The sequence below is a fragment of the Podarcis gaigeae genome, assembly GCF_964106915.1.
Source record: "Podarcis gaigeae genome assembly, chromosome: 14".
NCBI classification, from domain to species: domain Eukaryota; kingdom Metazoa; phylum Chordata; class Lepidosauria; order Squamata; family Lacertidae; genus Podarcis; species Podarcis gaigeae.
This window is the reverse complement of record NC_139690.1, coordinates 13,900,882-13,923,844: the sequence shown is the minus strand read 5'-3', so window position 1 is coordinate 13,923,844 and position 22,963 is coordinate 13,900,882. Positions and strand designations below refer to the sequence as shown.

Here is a 22,963-nt window from a genome sequence, read left to right as displayed (position 1 = left end):
TGCACAGGACCCGCGACATGAATGGGAGTTTTGAAAGAGCACTGTCGGAAGATGCGCAGGTGCCTGTCCTATTGGCTTGGACTTCGCTGCTTCGGCCACCCCCAGCCATGTTAATGGGAACTGCTGCCCCGCAGTCATTGCCTCAAGCATTTCATTGGGACTTTCCTAGGAGAATCTGCAGAATGGGGCATATTTCCTTTTCTTAAAAGGAAAACGTAAATCTGTAATGAAATACTGCATTGCCACTAAATAATTTCTACTAAATAATCTTTAGTAGAAATTCTGCCCATGCATGTGCAAATTTTTTCTCTCTAGTTTCCTCGAAGGAAGGAATATTAAGCTCATATTCATGCCAACGTATTCATGCTACCAGCTCTGATTTATACCTCCGTATATGGTATAAACGGCCTCGGTCCAGTATACCTGAAGGAGCGTCTCCACCTCCATCGTTCTGCCCGGACATTGAGGTCCAGCGCCGAGGGCCTTCTGGCGGTTCCCTCGCTGCGAGAAGCCAAGTTACAGGGAACCAGGCAGAGGGCCTTCTCAGTAGTGGCACCTGCCCTGTGGAACGCCCTCCCACCAGATGTCAAAGAGAAAAATAACTACCAAACTTTTAGAAGACATCTGAAGGCAGCCCTGTTTAGGGAAGTTTTTAATGTTTAATAGGTTATTGTATTTTGGTGTTTTGCTGGAAGCCGCCCAGAGTGGCTGGGGAAACCCAGCCAGATGGGCAGGGTATAAATAAATGATGATGATGATGATGATGATTAATTTTAAGATAAACCAGCTCTTTATGTTCCTGTGGAATCCAATAAAAGCAGGCCCTCTTCCATATTTTCTGGTTTTATGGGACGCGGGTGGCGCTGTGGTCTAAACCACAGAGCCTAGGGCTTGCCAATCAGAAGGTCGGCTGGTCGAATCCCCGCGACGGGGTGAGCTCCCATTGCTCGGTCCCTGCTCCTGCCAACCTTGCAGTTCAAAAGCATGTCCAAGTGCAAGTCGATAAATAGGTAAATGGGTGGGAAGGTAAATGGCGTTTCTGTGTGCTGCTCTGGTTCACCAGAAGCGGCTTAGTCATGCTGGCCACATGACCCGGAAGCTGTACGCCGGCTCCTTCGGCCAGTAAAGCGAGATGAGCGCCACAACCCCAGAGTCGGCCACGGCTGGACCTAATGGTCAGGAGTCCCTTTACCTTTATGGGATTATTAAGACAAAGCAGGGGAGGCTAGTCTGTTAGGCCAAAGGTGCCCTGCCCCAACAACCTCATCCAGCCCCCACCTGCCTGCCTTCTTACATGCAACCAGCCCTGGAATTAGTACTGTCAGCTTCTTCCTCCTTAGTTTCTGAGCTGCCCTTGTAGAATTCTGCAGCGGAGAGCATGGCAACAAACCAGTCCCAGCGGGTGCCAGTCATCACTGGGAGGAAATACTTGCTCAGCTCACTGAGCCCCCACAAAATGACACTATTGTGCCATTTAAAGAAATAAATGCAACACGTTGATTTACAACTTGTGTTGGGCTTCATAAAACACCAGAAGTATTTGTCTCTAGAGTGACAGTGGAAAATGTCAACACCACCTTCCGTCACAGAACGGCTTTTGGAAAGAAAGAAAAAGGAAACTAACATTTCATTTCAGAGCTAAACAAAATTTATTGAAAAACGAGCTCTATTCATGAATTATTGGAACAGCAAAATATAATATAGAACCATATGCCTTTTTCTCTCTGCTTTAAGATACCACTCTCAGTATTTTTAGTATTCTCAATATACAGTACTTAGCATTTTCAATATTCAATATTTCAGTATTCAATGCTCTCAGTATCTCCGACCTTATAGAAAATTTGGTACTTTTATGCTTGACTCATATCCTTATTTTAACTATTGTATATAAGACCAGGCTGCCACAATTTCTTGATGGTTTCTCTTCTTTGACTGTCTGCTTAACTCATGCTTAATTAACAGATGTATGTTTGCTTGTTGTAGATTTTGTAGCTTGGCCTTATAAATAAATGTTAACAAGGAAGACAAGCCTGAAAAATCAACATATTTTCCCTTGACTGCAATAACAGCACACCAGCTTCTCCAACATACAGAGATGCTATTGAAGAAAGTCAAAAATTTGCAGAAAAACGGCACAACGATTTTCTTAAGTATTGCATTCATTAAGCATCTGTCTTTACTTTGAAAAAAGCTCTGTGTACAATTGGAGGGTACTTTGGGGACCTCACGTGAGGATGGCATGAATTAGATTTCTTGCCAGGCAGCAAAAAGGCAAAGGCATATTGCACTGCCTTAGTCACTCCCACTATGCGCTCTATGAATTACCATATTATTCGCTCTATAAGACGCACCAGACCACAAGACGCACCTAGTTTTTGGAGGAGGAAAACAAGAAAAAAAATATTCTGAATCTCAGAAGCCAGAACAGCAAGAGGGATCGCTGCGCAGTGAAAGCAGCGATCCCTCTTGCTGTTCTGGCTTCTGGGATAGCTGTGCAGCCTGCATTCGCTCCATAAGACGCACACGCATTTCCCCTTACTTTTTAGGAGGGAAAAAGTGAGTCTTACAGAGCAAAAAATACGGTATCTGCCGCTAATGTTCCTAATCTAACCTGAGCAATGTTTTAATGCTAAACTACATATTCAGGAGAAGCAATGAACTTGCACAAGAAGCTTGCAGACACCCAGGTACTTTGGTCCCTCTTGGCAGTGCAAGTTGTTCATTTTCATATAACGAGTAGCAGATGTCTATAGCTGCAATCCTCAATGCTGATCATCCTCCAGAAAACGCTTGTTCAATGGCACTCTTTCAGGGCTACTCAGCAGCAAATGATTTGAGGAATGCTGGGTTTTCCAAGCAAACTTACTGGAAAAGCAGAGATAAGCTGCTGCATTTCATGTACAACTCCATATTTGCTTTTTATTTATTTTAAGCCGTGGGGTGAGTGAAAGTGTGTGTGTGTGTGTGTTCTTATGGATAACATTGCAAGTGTGTCATGCATATGGCTTTGCTTTTCAGTTTTGAACATAAGTGTGCTGATGAACTAGCACATTTACAACGCCAGAGAAAAAAAGTTAACAGTACATACAAGAGGTTTGCTTTTAACTATATATTTTTATGTAGCAAAAGGTTAAGGCTCTCTTATCTTTAGGAATGTAAGTAACATAATGGCCAGGGCCAAATGATTCGGCTCTGAATAGTTGATCTCTAACCTGGAGGTAAGTTCCATTGAATTAAATGGGACTGGCATCTGAGTTTAGGTATGCTGTTAATTATATCTTACTTTTGGGACATGCTACACTACTTAAAAGTGAAGGCAGTTGAGGGATAATGATGATTGATTTTATTATTTGTACCCCATCTGACAAGGTTGCCCCTTAATGTCATCAGCTAGAAATGCATGAGTTCTGTTGTCAAACTCTATATCCTTCTTCATAGGGAACTGAGGGCCAAACTAGATAAGTGCAAAATCAGTTTGCCCACCCACCCCCTCCCAGATGATGAATGTGTATTTAGTAAATTTGTATACCGCTCGCTCATAAAAGAATTTCTCTAAGCGGTGAACAACAGACGTTGTTAAGACTGGAGGCAAAATAGGTCTGAGGCTGAATGCTAGCAAGCTGGAAGTGCAATGGACAAGTAGTTCCCAGGCACAGCCATTAGGGAGTCAGCCTATTCTGGATTGAGCAGCACTCCCCCTGCAGGATCAGGGTTGTAGCATGGGAGTACTGCTTCGATTCCAGGCTGTTGTTGGAGACCCAGGTGGCCTTTGTGATAAGCATCCTAGGAATCTTTAAGGAGTGCTTATACCCAGCCCTGACCATTCTTGGACCGGGACAACTTGGCATTAGGGATTCAAATTATAATGCCGTTTTTGACACTGCCTTGCCAATACGCTTGCGCAATACGCACTTTTCTGTTTCCTACTGAGACAGACTGGGGCCAACCAACACACTGCAATGTGCTGTGTGAGAGACTACCTTGAAGATACTCTGGAGTCTGCAGCTAGTACAGAATGTCACTGCCAGTCTGTTACATGGAGCACCAAGACCAATACTTAGAACTCTATACTGGCTCCTTGTTAGCCACCAGGCCCAATTCAAGACGTTAGTTTTGGTCTACAAGGTCCTATATGATTTGAGGCCAAATACTTAGAGGAGCACCTCCAACAATACCTTCCAGCCCAAGTTCTAAGGTCTTCAGGGGAGACCCTGGTGGTGGTGTCAGTGGGCAAGTGGCAGTCTTTCTCTGTAGTGCCCCCCTCACTAATGGAATCCCCTCCTATCAGAGAGTCGGTTGTCCCTCACACAGTTAAGAATTAGGCATCAGCTTAAAACTGCCAGGCCTTTGTTAGCTAGCTGCACACACATTAAGAGGAATAATTTCTTGTCCATTGGGTTGCATCCAACTAAGTTCTACTCATAGTAAACCCATTTAAATTAATATATTTGTTAGTTATTCCCATTATTTTCCATTGCTATTTCCATTATTTTCCATGGGTCTACTCTCAGTAGGGCTAATGTTGTATGCAACCCAATGTCTTTGAGGCCTGTTAATGGATGGTTGACAACTGTAATTGTTTTGTGAGATTTTATTTTGTTTTAATATGGTTAGCTATCCTGGGCTTCAGCGGGAAGAAGGCTGGGGTATAAGAACAATACGTAAGCAAAGAAATGTCCCTTACAAGGTGCAAATGTTTGCTAATGGAGATATGAACTCTGCACCAGCTTCCATAGCCTATTCAATTTCTAAAATGTTCCAAAATAATAATAAAAATAACAACAATGTGGGCCAAAAGTTGAGTGTAGGAGAAATGGAATTTAACACATGAGCTGGCAGAGGTGAATCCTAAATTCCAGATGGTGGCAGACTCGTTTTTATTGGTATGTTGAAAACAGTTGAAGTGTTAGATTATTCACTTCTCCTGATTTATAAGATTCAAGAAGTGTTATGTTCTAGTCATAAAGACAGGCATATATATGGGACATAGTTCACCCTGTAGCACATGAACTTTGAAGAAAGCAGCACATTGTGTTTGCTTGCCCTATATGCTAGAAATTCAGACAGATGAAATGGAATGTCACTTTGGCCAGACTAAAGTAGGAGGGACTTTGTGGTTTTCTACAAAAGTGCAGCAGTGACAAGAGGGGCCCCTGGAACACAGAGCTAAATTCTACTGAATCATACTATGTCCTCTATTCTTTTCTTAGGATGTTGGCAACCATCACTAAGAAGCGTACTGAATCAAGGCTGCAAACAGAGAACTTTATAAGCCAAAGGGTATGTCACTTTTGAGATCTCCATTTTCAGTTTTTAAGTAAATCTTGTGGCCTGGATAAAGAGTGGGAAACCTACTTAAGTTGGCCAGAAGATTGTGCTTTTCCTACCTGTTCCATTCAATACCAGTCATACACTCAAGTCTCCCTGTTCTTCATCGGGGCAGGCAAAAGGTGAAAGCACCATCTCCAAAGCCCACTCAGCATCTTTGACCCACTTTTGGATTCAGGTCCATGCTCTAGCAACTCCACTGAATTTCTGAAGGACATGAGAGTTCTTCCTTCCCACCAACTTTAAAATGATCAGTCATGTCTGAAGTAATCTATTCAGGTTTTAACTGCCCAGAGATGCAGCAACCTCAATTTAGTATTTCCCGCAGCATCAATATGTGAAGTCCATCTGCAGCATTGGTTTGGTTTTCTGGGTTCCTCTAGTCAGCTTCTAGTTGTCCCAGTCACTGGGCTGGTAGCTGTTGTTAGCCTACAAGTACCACAACGGACTGATCCCCACCCCAAAATGATCAGGCTCAGCTCTCTTCTCCTGCTGCTTTTGCACACTGAAACTGAGCATACAACCTCTGACTCGCGAAGGCTGTAGAAGGTGGGCACCAGCCCCTTCTGTGGGTTTCTCTGGGCATTTAACTGTAAGGCCAGAAGAATTTCACTTGTGTCCAGGGGTGGGTGTCTGTTGCAGGAAATAGTTTTTGAGGGTACCCCTTAAGATGGAAAGGCAAAGTTAGAAATGGCAGAATTTCACTAACTGCCTGGCCCTCATTCCACTTTCTCCAGCCCTTGCTAACTCTGGGGATGGTCTCTTATGTGCTAGGAGAACCTGCTCTTAGTTAGGATAGCCGGTCCTAGACATCAAGAGGTGGCCCGCCTTGAGAACTGTGCATTGCAGCTGCTGATTATGTCTTATCCCAGTGGTGAGAGAATCTCTGCCCTGAGTGTGTGGGAGAAGGAAGCATGATGGAGCCAGAGGAGGCTTCAGCTCTGCTGATAAATCCCACAAAAAGTGTACAAGGTCTATTGCACTGAGCCAGATCCCAACCCCCCTCCCAACCCCCACTTCACATGCCAGGTTATTTTCTCCACTTAATTCAACAGTTCATTCTGGTGTTTTGTTTGAACAGGAAACCCCAAAGCCATGCCATTCTACATCCACATCCGCATCTACATCCGCATCCACTGTGAGTTCAGCAGCTGAAGACCTCCCTTAGTAAGATACATGTAACAAAAGCTACCCGATTCATTCCTTGTATTAAGCTTAGTGACATACTTGATATTAAATACGCCTCTATCTTCCAAGTCAATAAAGAAAGACAGGGCAGCATTTAAATTTTTTGAATCTGATTCATTTCTTTCTCTTACATTAACAGGTTTTGGCAAATAAAGTTTTGTAAAGTCCAGACAGAAATCAGTGTTTTGGATAATCTCTTTTAGAAGCATAAGTTCTGCGGGAAAAATCCATTACAACAATTAATAGAACTCTTAATTTTATTACAGTACAATTATTTTTCAAAATGCATTCTAATAATGGACATTGCTCATTATAATAAAAACAAATGATTTGTTTACTGTAGCGTAGGAGGTTCTGCCAACTTCACAGTGCCCCAGATTATTCCTTTAAAAAACTGACATCCTTTAGGACTCCAGAAAAATTGTCGCTCCACCACCAGGGTTGGTAGCAAATAGGCTGTTTCCTCCCAGTGCTAACCTCTGGTTATTGTTTTTATAGTAAGCCTCTTTCACATGTGCTAGGAAACTCTCCAGCTTCTCCACAGGAACCATTGACACAGTGCAGCCACCCCATCCTGCTCCCGTCAGGCGCGACCCAATGGCTCCAAATTGCCTAGAAGAACAAAAAGCAAGTAAACAGATTTTTGAAGCCGTAAGTCAAACAGAGAGTGTGTATCGCATGCAACATGCCCACTTGAACACAGTGCGCTTAAGTGCCTTGGAATTCATCTCATTTTTAGATGCTTAGAGTAGGAAGAGGCAACTGTGAACAGGGTGGCGGGGTGCTTAATTCAGTCCTGAAGGGCTTCCCATCTGGTCCCCACCACAACCTAATCGCTTGTTATGCCTGCTTCAGCCAGGGAAGCCATTGCACAGGCAGGGGGCTCTTTAACCTCTCCAGCATGAATATTAAGAGGTCACGAATGAACCACATTTGCTCATTCTTCTATGCCTATGTCTTGGAGAACAGATGACTTATATTGCACCGGAAGGGCTCTGGTTGCTGAGAAAAGGTGTATCAAAGACAGTGAGCGCAGCCAACAGACCTTTATTAAATTAAACCTATTACCCCCGTTAAAGCTTTGTTGCCAACCAGATGCTTTAAAGTTCCTGTCTGCATCGAAGGCAAAGTTATTCGCAATCACTTTTTTCAGGCATTATTTTTCTGCTCAGTTTTTGGATTAATTTATTTATCATTTTCAAATACATCCATCCTTTGTAGTGTTTTAGAGCATTTATATAAGTAAGCACTGAGGGGGAAGCAGAAGAAATATGTCATTTTGTTTACCAGCATTCGTCAGCAAAGATCCTTTAGTTTATGCCCAGTTAGTATTCATAATATAAATTTCCAAATCTGGTAAAGTGCAGATGCCGAACAGTTCTGCTCATCAGGATGAGGCACCTCACGCCTTTCAAGATTCAGCTGCTCCTTCCATTTATAGCAACAGGCAGGAAAAGGGAATGTTGTGTCATTCAGAGAATATCCAAACTCTTTAATCACTCAGCATTAGGGGTTGTTGTTGTTGTTAAAAATGCATACTATGTATTTGCTATCTAAAACAATGCTGAAATTGGACCAGTCAAGGTTTCGGCTTGCCTTTGTGAACTGAGATTCCAAAAGGGGAATGACGCTTGTTTGAATAATAGTTGCATTATTATAAAGAAGCCCAGAACCTGGGGAGGTGTGTTATTGCAGTTTGCAGCTGGTGTTTAGCAAGGTGATTTGAAGCAAAGGCTCGGTGTTGTTAACCCATTCCCGTTTTCATTCTTGACCAGGGAAAATGATGATGGGACTTAAGAGTTTGGTTAAAGTGAAACTCATGCATTAGTCCCAGGCTGAACCAGGCCACAAAGGTGGCTGGCCAATCAGAGTAAGAGTTCACAGGAGAGTTCCCCTTCTCAGTGCCAGAGACTGAGCTGTTTTGTCTCCTCCATCTAGCAATTTGAAGTAATTTGAAGTAATTCCTCTTGACTTAGAGCAGTGCTGTTGAGCTCAGAAGAAAAATTTCTTTTAAGGTGGTATTTCCAAGAAGTCTCCCCTTATTAATAACTCCTACAACTTTTTTCCAAGTAATGGGCAAAATGACATGAAACTCAAAATCTATTCTGTAGATTTTTAAAAAATGTAGTGCTGACCAATTAGTGGCTAAGTCTTTGGCACTCCAAACCCTCACCATTATGAATCTTTTTTAAAAAAAATATGGCAGGAACTCTTTAGGAAAACCCAAATATGCTGGCAAACCCAAAAACATCTGTATATGCAGATTTTGCTTCACAGTTCAAAACCTTGTAAGAGATGCAAATCTGATAGACACAAGCAAAGCTGTGGCCCATGGTTTTAGGAAGGATTTTTAAACCTATGCATAGCAGCTGGCTATGATTGTGTATAAAAGCCATTTAATATATGCAATTGCTACCCATTACCATAACCATATCAAGCAAATGTTTTTGTTAGTCAGCTTTTTAAATCAATGACAGTCAATAAAAGGCCAGGGGGGAAATATCGGTCATCAGTGGAACAATCCAGGATGAAATACAATAATTACTTAAATAAAATATCTTCTGAATGAGACAAGAGCAAAATGAACCAACATGTTCTTAGTTGCATGCAATTCATTTCCTGTCATAAATCTCCTAGACCAGTTTAATTGTGGCTGCCAAAATTGGTATCACTCTTACTTCAGTGAAATCTTAATAACCACACAATTCATATTGGCACTTACTCATCTCCATCAGTTTCTGTGTTGCTTAATGTGTATCTTATAAAGCAGGGGATTTATAAGGTTGTGGCCATTCTTCATTTTTATTCAGCTTCCAGGTTTGTCATAGAGCAAGAATCCCATTTCAGTTCAGACATCACACCAAACTATTGTTCACACTTACCATACCACAGTTTGAGCTACCAAATGTACATGGAAACATTGATTTCGACCATCTTCCTGCTTTCATTTTTTATCTGCTCAGCACACCTTTGCTATAGTTCCTCAGCTTCCACAAGCAGCTTCAACAGCTGCAATCCAGGCGCAACACAAAGCATAGGTGACACAAGCCATGATTTACAAATTTACCTCCAATCTCCATTTCTGGTTGAAGTTTCCTGACTGGTTGTAAAACATTTGTCAGTTGAAACAATATGCCAAACCATAGTTAGGTTTCCTTAACCATGCTTTGGCACAAGGCCTGAACTGATTCTCTCTGTAGAGCAGTGGTAGCTAACCTATGGTCGTCCTGATGTTGGACTACAACTTCCATCATCTCTGACTGCTGACTGCAGGTGACGGAAGTTGGGATTCCAAAAACATCTAGAGGACCACAGATTGGCCACCCCTGTCCTATGACTATAGCGAAGACAGCTTAGATACATACAGTAATTGCTTTCTATGACTTGGGGTTTCTAAAGCTTAAAACATCCCTGTGGTTAGTCTCAGCACACAGTAGCACCCTATGGTGCCCTTAGTTTAGGGCAGGCTTCCTCAAACTCGGCCCTCCAGATGTTTTTGGCCTACAACTCCCATGATTCCTAGCTAGCAGGACCAGTGGTCAGGGATGGTGGGAACTGTAGTCTCAAAACATCTGGAAGGCCGAGTTTGAGGAAGCCTGGTTTAGGGGGTAAGGAAATTCTAAGAGGATGAGGAGGGAGTAAGTCTTAAATCTGGGATTTAAGGAAGGTAGAGATTGCACCAGATTATTGGGACCTACCTGCATAAGTGGTTGGGCTGCCCCAAGGTAAAACAGTTCTAGACAAAATTATTTTCTGAGATCTCACTGATACAATTCATCCTTTGTCTGGCTCTTTTGAATTTGTTTGTAGATTTGGATCAAGACCTGAATAACAAGGAAATGATTTTGCATCTTCTGACAGTGAGACAGGCCACAATTGCCAAATGTTGGGAAACTTTTTATCTCAATAATCTAGGCTATTGATATTCCCAGACTTTTGAAATATCTCACATGAGCTAAAAGTGGCCACGGGCCAAACTGAGAGATCACTTCATAGCCATTTGGTCCAATTTTATATTATATAGTAATATAGCATCTGCTTTAGACCATGGAGCTTTTCCCCTTGGTATGTTTTATTACTGACCCAGTCAATCACATAGCTATATTCTCTTGCATAACAGCCTGCTTATAAACATGGCAAAGGAGACAGGGAATGGGTGTTGCTGGAGAGACACATATAAGAAATAGGCAGAAAAAGGTGCTCTCTGAATCTCCTTGAGGACACAGTTGACTGACAAACACTTTGGCAAATATTTCCCTTAAGAGACAATCCTTAAGGACACTGCAATATGTATGACAATAGAAATATATTTGCTCAGCTCAATGTCAGCTTTTTATATTATTAAATGCAAAGAAACAAGCCACCGATTGCCAACTGAAGACTTTCAGTGAAACACTTCTGGGAACCATCTGCACTTTAAAAACACACAAACTGCAGTCGAGTACACAGCTATGAATATTTGAGTCTCGCTGATGTTTGGTCCATTCTAACAATATGGTTCTATAAATCTGCTAGGTTGCGGCTTTAATGCCTAGGCTGCAATCCTTGTAGCATTCCATTAGCATCACTGCCACAAAATCAGCCTAGAGCAGGGAACTGTAGAATAATCTGTATGGTGAGCTGGTTTGAAAGCAATCACTGTATCTAGGCTCTACATTACTGTATCAAGTGTCCCTGCACTCTTTGAGGATACAGAAATAATGTCTCTTCCACAAACTTTGCCAGCATTTCAAGTCGGGAACCCCCCAGGGCCTCACACTCTTATAGCATAGCCTAAGAAGGATAATAACCTTCACTTAGCTACTTAGTGCACCAAACCACCAGCACATTCTGCCAAACACTTGTGGCATGACAACCATACAATATGGCCATAATGAAATAGTTTAGATTCTTTCTAGAGTGCTGAGTTTCAGACTGGCCCAAGACAGCCTTGGCATATTAGATCAATCTATTACCAACTAGCTGTACACAGTTACACATGAAAAAGTGTTAGATGAAGCTGGGCAGCAGATGTCATAAAATTCATTGTATTCTCTTAAATTAACAAAATGTACCAACCACTTCTCTTCTATCACGGAAAGAGCAGCTGATTGTTTGCGAGAGCTAGTTTTGGTTTCAGCAAATGCTATTTAAAAACCTCTCTGGAGGGTTGCTACTGGATGATCCACAGTAAAGGAGCTTTGTCCTACTATGAATTTGTGTAGCACCTAATGTGAAAGAGTTTTGATCTTGCTTGAGACAATAAAGGGAAGGAGCAAAAATAAACAAGTAAACAAACTTTTTTCCTAGGTGGGGAAAGCCAGGAGCTGTAAATGCAAGCATGTTTCTCTTGTATTTGGGGAACAGCCACTGCTGAGTGGTAGAACACATGCTATGCATGCAAAAGGTCGCCAGTATATCCATGCAGGGCTGGAAAAGGCTCCTCTCTGAAACCCTGGCATTCTGGTCCAGATTTAAATTATGCTTTAGACCCCAAATATCTAAAAAAGTAGAGGCAAGAGTCCCTGCTTTCTGTGAACTCTGACATGTGGTTCTCCATCCAATTTGAAACCATACTGGATCCTGCTTAGCTTTGCAAATGTGCTTGCAGTTTATTGCTGCACCAAAGCCCTAGGGCAGAGCTGGTAAGCCAGCAGCCCTCCAGACGTTGCACTCCAACTCCCATCAGCCGCAGCCAGCAGCATAGTTAAAGATAATGGGTGATGTAGTTCAGCAACGTTTGGCGAGTCATGGGTTCCCCACCCTTGTCCTAGAGCAGTGTTTCCCAACCTTGTGCCTCCAGATGTTTTTGGCCTACAACTCCCATCATCCCTAGCTAGCAAGACCAGTGGTCAGGGATGATGGGAGTTGTAGGCCAAAAACATCTGGAGGCACAAGGTTGGGAAACACTGTCCTAGAGCACCAGTAAGAGTTTTTAAAAACAGATTAATGTTATGGTGCACATTCACTGCAATCCAACCCACATGCTCAAAAGAAAGTTCACTTTCCATGGCCGTTGCAACTTACAGACAGATGTCCACCAGCTGATTCAGTTCAGGACAGCTGCACTCATATAAGTCCTTGCAGCTGGCATGGCTCTGGTTCATTAAATCCCCCAATAACTGGACTGCATCTTCAGGTGCCTCTGTACAAATCTTCTTAAACTCCAGGACTCTGGCAGCTTCGCTGTACACATGCTTAGCACGTTGGTATAATTTAAAGGTGGTCACTAAATTTAAAAAGCAAGAAAAAAATATTCAGTGCAGGAACAAATGGAAAGATGTATGATTTATTGCTATCAGATGTGGTCATGTGGCTTCTAGAGAAAACTGGTAAGAAAGGTGATCCAACATTTTCCTATCTATTTTGTTTCTCCTTTCTTTCAGTCATGTCAGTATTGGTATAAAAACTGTAAGCTCTGATCCACAGCAAGAAAGATGGTATGCAGAGGGATAAGGGACTGCAGTTATCACGACATAAAACATACCATGCCAGTCAGCTGTGTTGTATGCAGCAAAGGCAGCAAACTTGGGGGTTGAAATAATGTGGTCAGGAGGAAAGTGCTTTAACAAACATACTCCAGTAGCTTCCTCCATTCAGCTTTTCTTGCTGCCCCACTCCATGTAGGAATAGACAACACTCCTTCCCCTGGTTAAGTATCCTGAGCAATGGCGCTGCTTGACAAGTGTCAAAGCATTAGAGCTACCTCCATGGTTTGTGGTCTTCTTAACTTCCTTCAGAAATGTCTAATTGACTTTCTTTTTTTAAAAAAAGAAAGACAGACAAGAGTCTGGAGCCCCTGTTGGTATGCAACCCAATAAATCTGTACCTCCTATACCTGTCGGCATCTGAAATGCCATGACTAGGAGGTTGTCTCCTTTGAAATCCACAATATGTTTCTCCTGTTGTGTTTGCTCAAAAATTCAGCATTCGTTCATTTATTACATTTATATTCCACTTTATTTTCTTCCAAGTTGCTCAAGGTGGTGTACATTGCTCTCCTCCTTCCCATTTCATTCTCACAACAACCCTATGAGGTAGGTTAGGCTAAGAGATGGTGACTGGTCTAAGATTCCCCTATGAGTTTCATGGCTGAGTGGGGATTCAAAGCCTGATCTCCCAGGTCATAGTCTAACACTGGTTCTCAGGTGGCAACAAATAAATACCTTTCTGAAGTTTTCTGATTGAGCTGTGTTTCGAACTTTCATGCAACTAACAAACTGGGAACTACTAACCACAGGTGAATGAAAAACCTTTATAAGATTCTCTCCACCAGTAAATTTCATATAACCCAGACCAGCAAATACGGTGTGTAGTTTATACTGTCAATGCTTAGCCTTGTGCCAGCCCCCAAGTGAGTAGCGTTCTTCCAGCATGAAATATATAACCTCAAAAGTATTACCAACCTTATCATGTACTAGGTAAAAGGTAAAGGTAAAGGTACCCCTGCCCGTACGGGCCAGTCTTGACAGACTCTGGGGTTGTGCGCCCATCTCACTCAAGAGGCCAGGGGCCAGCGCTGTCCGGAGACACTTCAGCCGCACACGGAAACGCCGTTTACCTTCCCGCTGGTAAGCGGTCCCTATTTATCTACTTGCACCCGGAGGTGCTTTCGAACTGCTAGGTTGGCAGGCGCTGGGACCGAGCAGCGGGAGCGCACCCCGCCGCAGGGATTCGAACCGCCGACCTTTTGATCAGCAAGTCCTAGGCGCTGAGGCTTTAACCCACAGCGCCACCTGCGTCCCCTTATCATGTACTAACCTTGCCCTAATCATGCTAACGGTTGTTGAGAAAGCGTATTTCACTGCTCTTTATCTCAAGCGTTGTCCTATCCCTTCCTCTATCACCTTTACTAACATTTTTGTTGAAGTTTATTTTGTACATCTCTTCACCAGTCCCTTCAACTCAGGCTACATTCCCAAACTTACTTAATAAGCAATAAAGCCCTTCTGAACAAAACTTGCCTGATTTCTGAGCAAACATGCATAGGGTTGAACTACCAATCACCTAGTTTACATTTCTCTCTCTCTTGACCATTGTTTATTTATTTATAACATTTATATCCTGTCTTTTTGCCTGACCACAGGCATCTGAGGCATCTTGATTCAAAACGACACGGCAATAAATTGCAGTGGAAGTGGTTGACACATGCAGCTACAAAAGTAACATATATGTATATATGAGTTCAAGGGATACAAATATTTTCACATTAAAACTGAATGGCCCTTTCATGCAGAAATACTCCAAAGGGCTAAGGCCTTAATTGCATCCACCAGGGACCCAATCTGGGTGCCAGGTGGAGATCAGCCAACATATTTTCTCTATTGGGTTCTTGGATCTTTGGTCATGTTGAATTCTGGGAGTGATATAAAACGCCAGTAGATTTTTCTTGTAGGAAAAGCTGAATAAAAGATGGTATTCAAATGCACTTCATAGCACATCATTCACAACATGCGTTGCCACCGTAAAATGTCCACTTTAGCTGGTTTAAATTTGAGAGACATTGGTTTCCTGTCTCTCCTCAAGGACATGGGAAGCAGAGGGGGAATTACAGTGATGAATGAAGAAAACAACATCTTCAGAGGTGCCAGGATTATTTGGCCCGATATGAAACATAACTGCTGTTAATGAGAATGGACCCAATGGAAGAGTTGCCTAAATACATCATTGTTTTGGAATAAGATTAAAACCCATCAAAATTGGAAAAAGCTATGTACCCCAATGGAAATGACCCCCTTGGGATGGGTCACTGAACAATGGAAGAAGTTTTCCCAATTCCCAATTTACCAAATCCATTCAGGAGTACATTTTGTCCCTGTGTTTATGAATTGGTCTCTGCTACTTTTGCACCATGCAATGCACAGTATCACTGCTGGGTGGTTTACAGAGGTGTGTGTTGAAAACAGAGCATTCCTCTCTGGACAAATTCTCTTTCCAGACTATTTCCTTTTGAAGGCATTATTTTACAGCAGGGCAGTTTTAAAAATGTGCATTTGTTTAGGGCATATCTGAAAGTTGCGTGAGAGTCTGCCATTGCTCACACTCTCTTGTAAATCACCATTGAACAGTAGTAACCCAGAGAATGAACTGAAAACATGTCTGGTTTCAATTTGGAGGCCAACATCTTGCCAAAGGCTGTGATTGATTCAGAGACCACCCTTCGGTAAAGCAACGCTTCACTGGCCAGATTACCTTAAAGCACTTCGCGGTTCTCTCAAGCTCGTCACGTTACGTACTGGCCATGGGAATCATCTTTTTACTTCTTCCTGCCAGCCAGACGCTGGAAAGCATGTTCTCAACAACATTCTGTCATGTAAGAGAAGGCTCTATAACCTCTCCACATTTGGTTTTGCCTCTAATCTAGTGTAATCCTTTCAAAGCAATTATTACATCCAAAATGACAGAAACCGGGGTTGCATTGTTGTTTTCTTAGACTTTCTTATTAGAGTGACTGTTTGCCAAGCAAATGTGAGTTGAGGTAATAATGATAGTATTTAATTAAGGGGCTCTATTGTGTGTGGGACGTGGGTGGCGCTGTGGTCTAAACCACAGAGCCTAGGGCTTGCCAATCAGAAGGTCGGCGGTTCAAATCCCCGCAACAGGGTGAGCTCCCGTTGCACAGTCCCTGCTCCTGCTCACCTAGCAGTTCGAAAGCACGTTAAGTGCAAGTAGATAAATAGGTACCGCTTCGGCGGGAAGGTAAACAGCATTTCCATGCGCTGCTCTGATTCGCCAGAAGCAGCTTAGTCATGCTGGCCACATGACCCAGAAAAACTGTCCTTTACCTTACTTTTATTGTATTTAGCTGGTAGAGCAGCCCAATTCTTGGAGAAAGCCACAAGTACTAACACATGATGGATTCAAGTAACGAGGAGTCATGCAGCCACTTAAAGGTCTACCATGCAGCATCTGTAAGATGCAGAGGTGCACATCTGTCACCTCCACCGACCAGCAAGACAGAGAAGTAGAAAGGACTATAATTTGGGCTAGTTCCCCCACCTAACCTACATAGTTAAAGAGTTTTAACATCACGTCTCCCATTTTATTTTTAAATTTATTGTGATTTATATAGTATATACAAACTCCACAAGTAACAAAAAAGATCCAATAACCGTTTCTGCTTTCCCTTGGACAAGCAGATTATACAAACATCAATGCCAAAACAGGATGGAGTATCAGTGTCCGTCTTCTTTCAGTGTACATTCCCAACAACAGGCTGGAATTGGATTCATTCTGGATTAGGCTTTACAAACTGTTCCAAATTAAGACATATTGTGATGATAATTGCATCTCTGTGTTTATCTGGTTCACAAACTAAACAAAATCTTCTAAAGCTGTGTGAAAGGATTCAATTTGTGTTTGCTCCCTTAATACTTGAAAGTAGTGTGTTAGTGTCTCCATTGCCACTAAATACCATTAACTTCTTATACCAGCTTCTCAAGTTTAGCCCATTAGCATTTTTCCAATGTTAGGACAGTATACGCGGGGCTGCCCTTGAAACTGTCCCAGAAACTCCAGCGGGTGCAGAATGCTGCAGTGAGGCTCCTCACAGGGTCTCTGCCATGGGAGCATAATCACCCAGTGCTTTTCCAGTTGCATTGGCTCCCGGTGGAGTACAGGGTCAGATTTAAGGTGCTGGTTTTGACTTTTAAAGCCCTTCATGGCCTAGGACCCTTGTACCTACGGGACCGCCTCTCCTGGTATGCCCCACGGAGGACCTTAAGGTCCATTTATAGCAACACCCTAGAGGTCCCAGGCCCTAAGGCCTTCTCAACACTGGCTCCGGCCTGGTGGAATGCTCTGTCTCTTGAGACCAGGGCCCTGCGGGATCTGATCTCTTTCCGCAGGGCCTGTAAGACACGAGTTGTTCCGCCTGGCCTTTGGCTCAGAATCAGTTTGATTCCCTCCCCCTCTTTCTTTTCCTTTCTCCTCCTATGAAAAGATTGCTCCCTAATTGTTTTAATGTTGTATCTTAATTCATTTAAATTGTATTTTAATCAACTTGTTTTTATTATTGGTTGTTAGCCGCCCTGAGCCCGGTCTTGGCTGGGGAGGGCGGGGTATAAATAAATTATTATTATTATTATTATTATTATTATTATTATTAGTCTAGCCACTATCACCATATGTTGGAACAATTCTTTTGGCAACAATGTCTAAATTGGGACATCCCCCAAAAGTGATAGAAGGCATAGTTGTGGATCTTTGGTGACTTGACACTTGGCTCATCTTCTCAATGACATTCTCCTAAAATATTTCTACTAAGCTTTGTCACCAGAGGTGCTAGTAGGTCTCTAACAGCCTAACTTGTGAATAATCTTTAAATATTTGTACTTAACAGAGGGCAATATTATTCTGAATGTTTTTATCAGCCAACCTAAAGAAAATATAACATGCTGGGTCAATTTGATTTCCTAAATCTATTTCCCATACAGCCTTAAAGTTATCAAAGGTTGACATTGTCAGATCAAGCAGCAAACCATACACCTTAAGAGACTAAGCCCTTGTATCCTCCTCAGAATCATGAATCCACTTTTCAAATGATGTGAGCTCCCTTCGTAGTATGCTCTTTTATTAGGGAGCACGTAATGAAAGACTGTCCTGGATTAAGCTCCAGCCACCCAACCCTTCTCCTGCAATTTTTATTTTTTATTTCGACATTTGACAAAAGTCACCTGAATGAAAGAGCCATTTATCTTTCAATTCAGAGCAATATGATTCCTTAATTGGGCTATGAAAGGAGGAATAATGGAACACAGGCATTAACAGAAAGAAGTAATGAGACACCAAAGCTACCAACACCTCCATTCCAATACATGGAATGGGTATCACTTAGCAAGCACCACCAAGCACTGCATTGGAATATGGCTCACAGACATGTTCAGAGGAGGTATACCACTGGGTACCAAAACACTAAGAGTCAACCATGGGGGAGACTATTGCCTTCCTGCTCTGCTTGAGGGCTTCCCAGAAATATCTGGCTGTCCACTATGGGAAATAGGATGATGAACTATATGGAGCTTTGGATTGACCCAGGAGGGTGGTACTTTTATTCTTATGATACACCAATGGAAACAAAACCTCCACGGAGAGGCCCAGATTCGCAACCACAATTGGCTTATGGGGCCACGCTTCTCATCTTACAGTTGAACAGCTGAACTTCAGGTTTCCCAAGGTCACATAAAGAAAGCAAAGCAAAGCTGGCACCCAGATTCCTGTTGTACAGATGTTACTGGACTTAACTCCCATCAGCCCCCAAAAGCATGGTCAGGGGTGGTGTTAGCTGTAATCTAGCAACATCTGGAGGGCCACAGGTTAGCACATTCCTGCACATGCCTGTCAGGGGCCCTCTTCAATAGCTCCCACATGCATTAAGTGGATTGCACTTAAACTGCTTGTGTTGTAAGCCACAAAAAACCCTTCACAGTTAATCAACATCTGGTCCATGCTGCAAAAAGTCAAGCAGATAGCTTCTCATCCTGGAAGCTCAAATTCTCCAAAGACAAACTGCAAATAAGCTATAATAATAATAATTTATTATTTATACCCCGCCCATCTGGCTGGGTTTCCCCAGCCACTCTGGGCAGCTTCCAACAAAACACTAAAATACAATAACCTATTAAACATTAAAAGCTCAGCTGATTTAGCTGCTACAAAATGTAGGTCTCTCCCTCCCACTCCTTTCAGGATTATGGGTCCCCCAGCCATAGATGCCTGAAAGAAACCGTGATTTTCAGAGGAGCTCCTGAACATTCTACTAAATTATTATTATTATTATTATTATTATTATTATTATTATTATTATTATTAACACCCCACCCTCCCCAGCCAAGGCCAGGCTCAGGGCGGCTAACAAGCAATAATAAAAACAAGTTGAATGAATACAACTTAAAAAGAAGATTTAAATACAACATTAAAATATTGAAACATTAAAATGCAGCCTCATCACAGGAGAAGAAAGGAAAAAGAAAGGTAAAAACAAAAAAACAAAACAAAAACCAAGTTGGTTGTGGAGAAGGAAATCAGCAAGCTTGTTTCCCCTCTCAACAACGCCAGAGGCTGCTACTACTTACTATGAAAATTTCGACCTAATGCGCGCCAAAAGGAAAAACATTAAGACTATAATAACCTGGAAATACAGCAATATAAGCAGGTAGACGTCTTTGTTTTGCTCTAATAAAGCCCTTTCTAAACAGACACTATTTCCCCTGAGGGACCAGATAGGCATCGCTAATCCACCCAGACGACAGTGTCCCAGCAAGCTATTCCATTAAGTAAGCCCCACTTCCTAGTATTCCATTGGCGCTGGAAAACAGTAGTTTGTGCCAAAGCAAACATGGGGATTATACATGTACTGGTGTGGAGATGGCAATTGTGCTACTGTCATGCACCAGTTGTATGATGCCCATGTGTCGGACTCAACTCCTTTTGAGTTCTGCATGGGACTAACATAACCTGTAGTCAGCAAGAAGCAGCAAGTGATAGGGGACAGGGAAAGGTCAGAGACTAGCAGTGAATAATAGGGATCGCTAGGGAGGAGATGGATGGTGGCAGTAAAACAACTGATGTGTTTCTGTGCTGGGTATGGGAAGATTTAGCTGCAACATTTTGTCATACTGAAAGCATTTTTTTCACATGCTACTATACCTTTGGGTCTTACAAATGATTTCTGCCTACATGGGCCAGCTGTGACCAGGTGTGCTTCACCTGAAACTTACTACTGGTCCCTCACTCACTATCATTACCATTTTAGGTCATGTTTCCCGCACTAGTTAGGTATGACTTTCACAATTCACAAAAGCAATGGGAGTAGATATTTTACTTTTTATGAAAGGTATGGGTTAAACCGTAGATTTGAATCCAATATTTTTTTTTAATCTAAAGGGTTTCAGGAGAACAAAATCTGAAAATTATTATTAAGGGGTTCCATTTGACCTAGATGGAAAAAGCAAAATCGAAGGATTTGGTTTGGATGTATTCAATATTAAGTTTAGAAACTGAAATGTTTTAAAAACATTTTTTTTGTTTTGTTTTCCATAATAACCAGTTTTTTAGGTCCAAAATATTTAGGCCTGGAGCTACTTTGTTGGTTGATTCTTCACTTGCCCCTACTGCTCCTAATACAAAATAATAATAATAATAATACAAAACCGTTTGTTTAATAAACACATACATACAAAAGCTTTCTAGATATCCTTGTACTGCCCTGTGCCACCAGATGACTCACATAGAGCGTCCTACACATTCCAAACAGCAGCTCTTCATCACACAGAAAGAACTGTCTGACCTTTTGAAAATAAAGCACATAGAGCTTAGGGAGCAACAAGCAAATAAATAAAATGGCATCCTTTTAGACACTCATATGAAGTTATCAGTGCCCTCCATTCTAATAGTGTAATGTTTATTCAAACTCAGGTAACAGCACCTTGCTTTATGAAGTCTCCTTAAAATGGAACACTAGCCTTTTATTATTCTCTATAGGATAAAACTGCCTTTTAAAAAATGGTTTTACTTTTTTCAGAAAGCAGGATCACAGAATTAAAAAGAACCTCTGCGATTACGAAGTCCAAGCCTCCAACTGAGAGCTTTGCCAGCCGGCTGACAAACTGGGAGATTAGCAGAACCAGCAAGGGTGACATAGACCCCAAAAGGGATTGACTCAGAGACCATTGCACAAGAAGTCACTGTGCACTATTTATCTCTTTTCTCCAGCTACTGCTTTCTCCACTTCTGGATTAAGGTTAAGCAATGCAGCCTGGCTGTTGCCATTTATGTATGAATCTGTCCTTCTGAATCCAAGTGTTGGTACTCATTATTTAACGAAGTAGCACTCAAGTCTCAGCACCCTACTCAAGAAAACAGCTTAGCACACCTTAAGGACAGAGGCAAAGTGATTTTGTGAATGGAGCTGTTTTCGTGTGGTCAGCTCTAAAGTTGCTAACAAATGTCAAGCACGGCCATGGACAGGATGACATGGGAACTTGCCCCAACATTGTCACTCTGCCCAGTGTGCTGATGGTCCTAATAAAGAAAGTAACCACATCATTCCATCTACCCACAAGATGCTGTACCAAAACTATGAAGGTAACATTTACATCAGCCTTAAGCATTCTCTAAGGACGATATGATTTTTAAAAATCCTCTGTTTATCATATGAACCGGCCCAGCCTTTAGGACCAGCCTTGGGGTTCTGCTTTCTGTCTCCATCCACATGTGGTATCCCTGGTGACCCCAAGACTGGAATTCTCTAACAGCCAGGCACCCTTTTGCTCAGTTGGGAAAAACTTTCTAATTCCAGTTGCCATATTTGTTAATGTATAAACCGTTTCTGGATTATTTTGGTATGTTATTGCTGACTTTTTAATGTTGTACATACAGTGGTACCTCTGGATACGAACGGGATCCGTTCTGGAGCCCCATTTGCACCCAGAAGCAAATGTAACTAGCGGCGGCAAATGTAACATGCCGCTTCTGCGCATGCGCATGAAGTAATGTTGAGCGTCTGCGCATGTGCGAGAGGCAAAACCCAGAAGTAACGGGCTCCGTTACTTCCGGGTTGCCGTGGAGCGCAACTCGAACGCACTCAACACGAAGCATATTCAACCCAAGGTATGACTGTACTGCTGTTTATCACTGTATGAAATCCATCTATTGCTTTTACATTTCTTCTGTTTTAACGTTTTACCTTTTTAAAATGCAAGCCATTTTGCCTCAGCACAAAGCAGCACATGAATAATGAAGTAAACTAAACCCTTTCAAGTCCATCGCCAGAGATACTTTTATGGGCAGAGATCCTGATAAAGTTATTCTTGGATCACAGGCCTTTGACAATGCAATCCTATACATATATCTACACAGAAGTAAACACTGCTGAAAATAGGTAAGGATTGCAATCTGAGCAACTTGACTTGCCATAGTTGTACAAAGTACTTTGAGATTTACTTTGCTGGTCGTTACTTCCAGGATGTAAAGCTGTATGTAGAAAAAGATTTTGCCAAAACCACAACAAGCTGGTTGGATGCTTTTAACTCTTAAGATAATTCTGCCCCCAGGTTTACACATCAAAATTAGACTGCAAGGTTTTTTTGTTTGTTGTTCTTATGAAAGGGAACAAACTGTTTTAAAATACTTTACTTAGAGAGAAACAAATCCCACATTTTATAGGGGAAATGAAGGCACTGTTTTACTGTGGAATGCCTTGCTGCGATGGGGTATACTCATACAATGTGTATTTTATTTTTCAAAACAGCAACAAGCACCCCATAACAAACAGAGCGAAGCAAAACAAAACAAATGGTGGTGATAAAGTGTACCTTAGCCATGTAAGCAAATAACCAAGAAGTAAGATCCTTCAAATGGAACTAAGTATTCCTGTTCTTGTTCTAAATTAGGGTCTAGGCCAGGGGTCGGCAAGGTTTACTGGCCATGGGCCGGATCACTCCCACAAAGATTGTCTGTGGGCCGGACT

The 22,963-nt window shown here is 42.1% G+C and overlaps 2 protein-coding genes across 6 annotated transcripts in view; one reads left to right on the top strand and one right to left on the bottom strand.

Moving 5' to 3' along the window:
* Positions 1-6,615, top strand: part of FAM227B (family with sequence similarity 227 member B) — a 108,421-nt gene extending 101,806 nt beyond the window's left edge. For 2 of the 4 annotated variants that reach the window (XM_083712796.1, XM_083712798.1), the window contains exons 14-17: positions 2,070-2,150; positions 3,019-3,093; positions 5,211-5,280; positions 6,410-6,615. In XM_083712796.1, coding sequence (XP_083568922.1) covers positions 2,070-2,105 — 36 coding nt within the window. In that variant the 3' untranslated portion in view covers positions 2,106-2,150; positions 3,019-3,093; positions 5,211-5,280; positions 6,410-6,615. Of the gene's footprint in view, positions 1-2,069; positions 2,336-2,616; positions 3,094-5,210; positions 5,281-6,409 lie in introns of all 4 variants that reach the window. The other 2 variants (XM_083712797.1, XM_083712799.1) reach the window with 1 other exon arrangement.
* The window catches only part of GALK2 (galactokinase 2), a 71,152-nt gene continuing 54,798 nt past the window's right edge, over positions 6,610-22,963 (bottom strand). Inside the window, exons 9-11 of one of the 2 annotated variants that reach the window (XR_014557937.1) lie at positions 12,523-12,724; positions 10,215-10,340; positions 6,991-7,128 (exon numbers count right to left, since the gene is read on the bottom strand). Coding sequence is in view for 1 of the 2 variants with exons in the window: in XM_083712775.1 (XP_083568901.1) it covers positions 6,921-7,128; positions 12,523-12,724 (410 nt within the window). In the remaining variant the exon portion in view is untranslated. Of the gene's footprint in view, positions 7,129-10,214; positions 10,341-12,522; positions 12,725-22,963 lie in introns of both variants that reach the window. The other variant, XM_083712775.1, reaches the window with a different exon arrangement.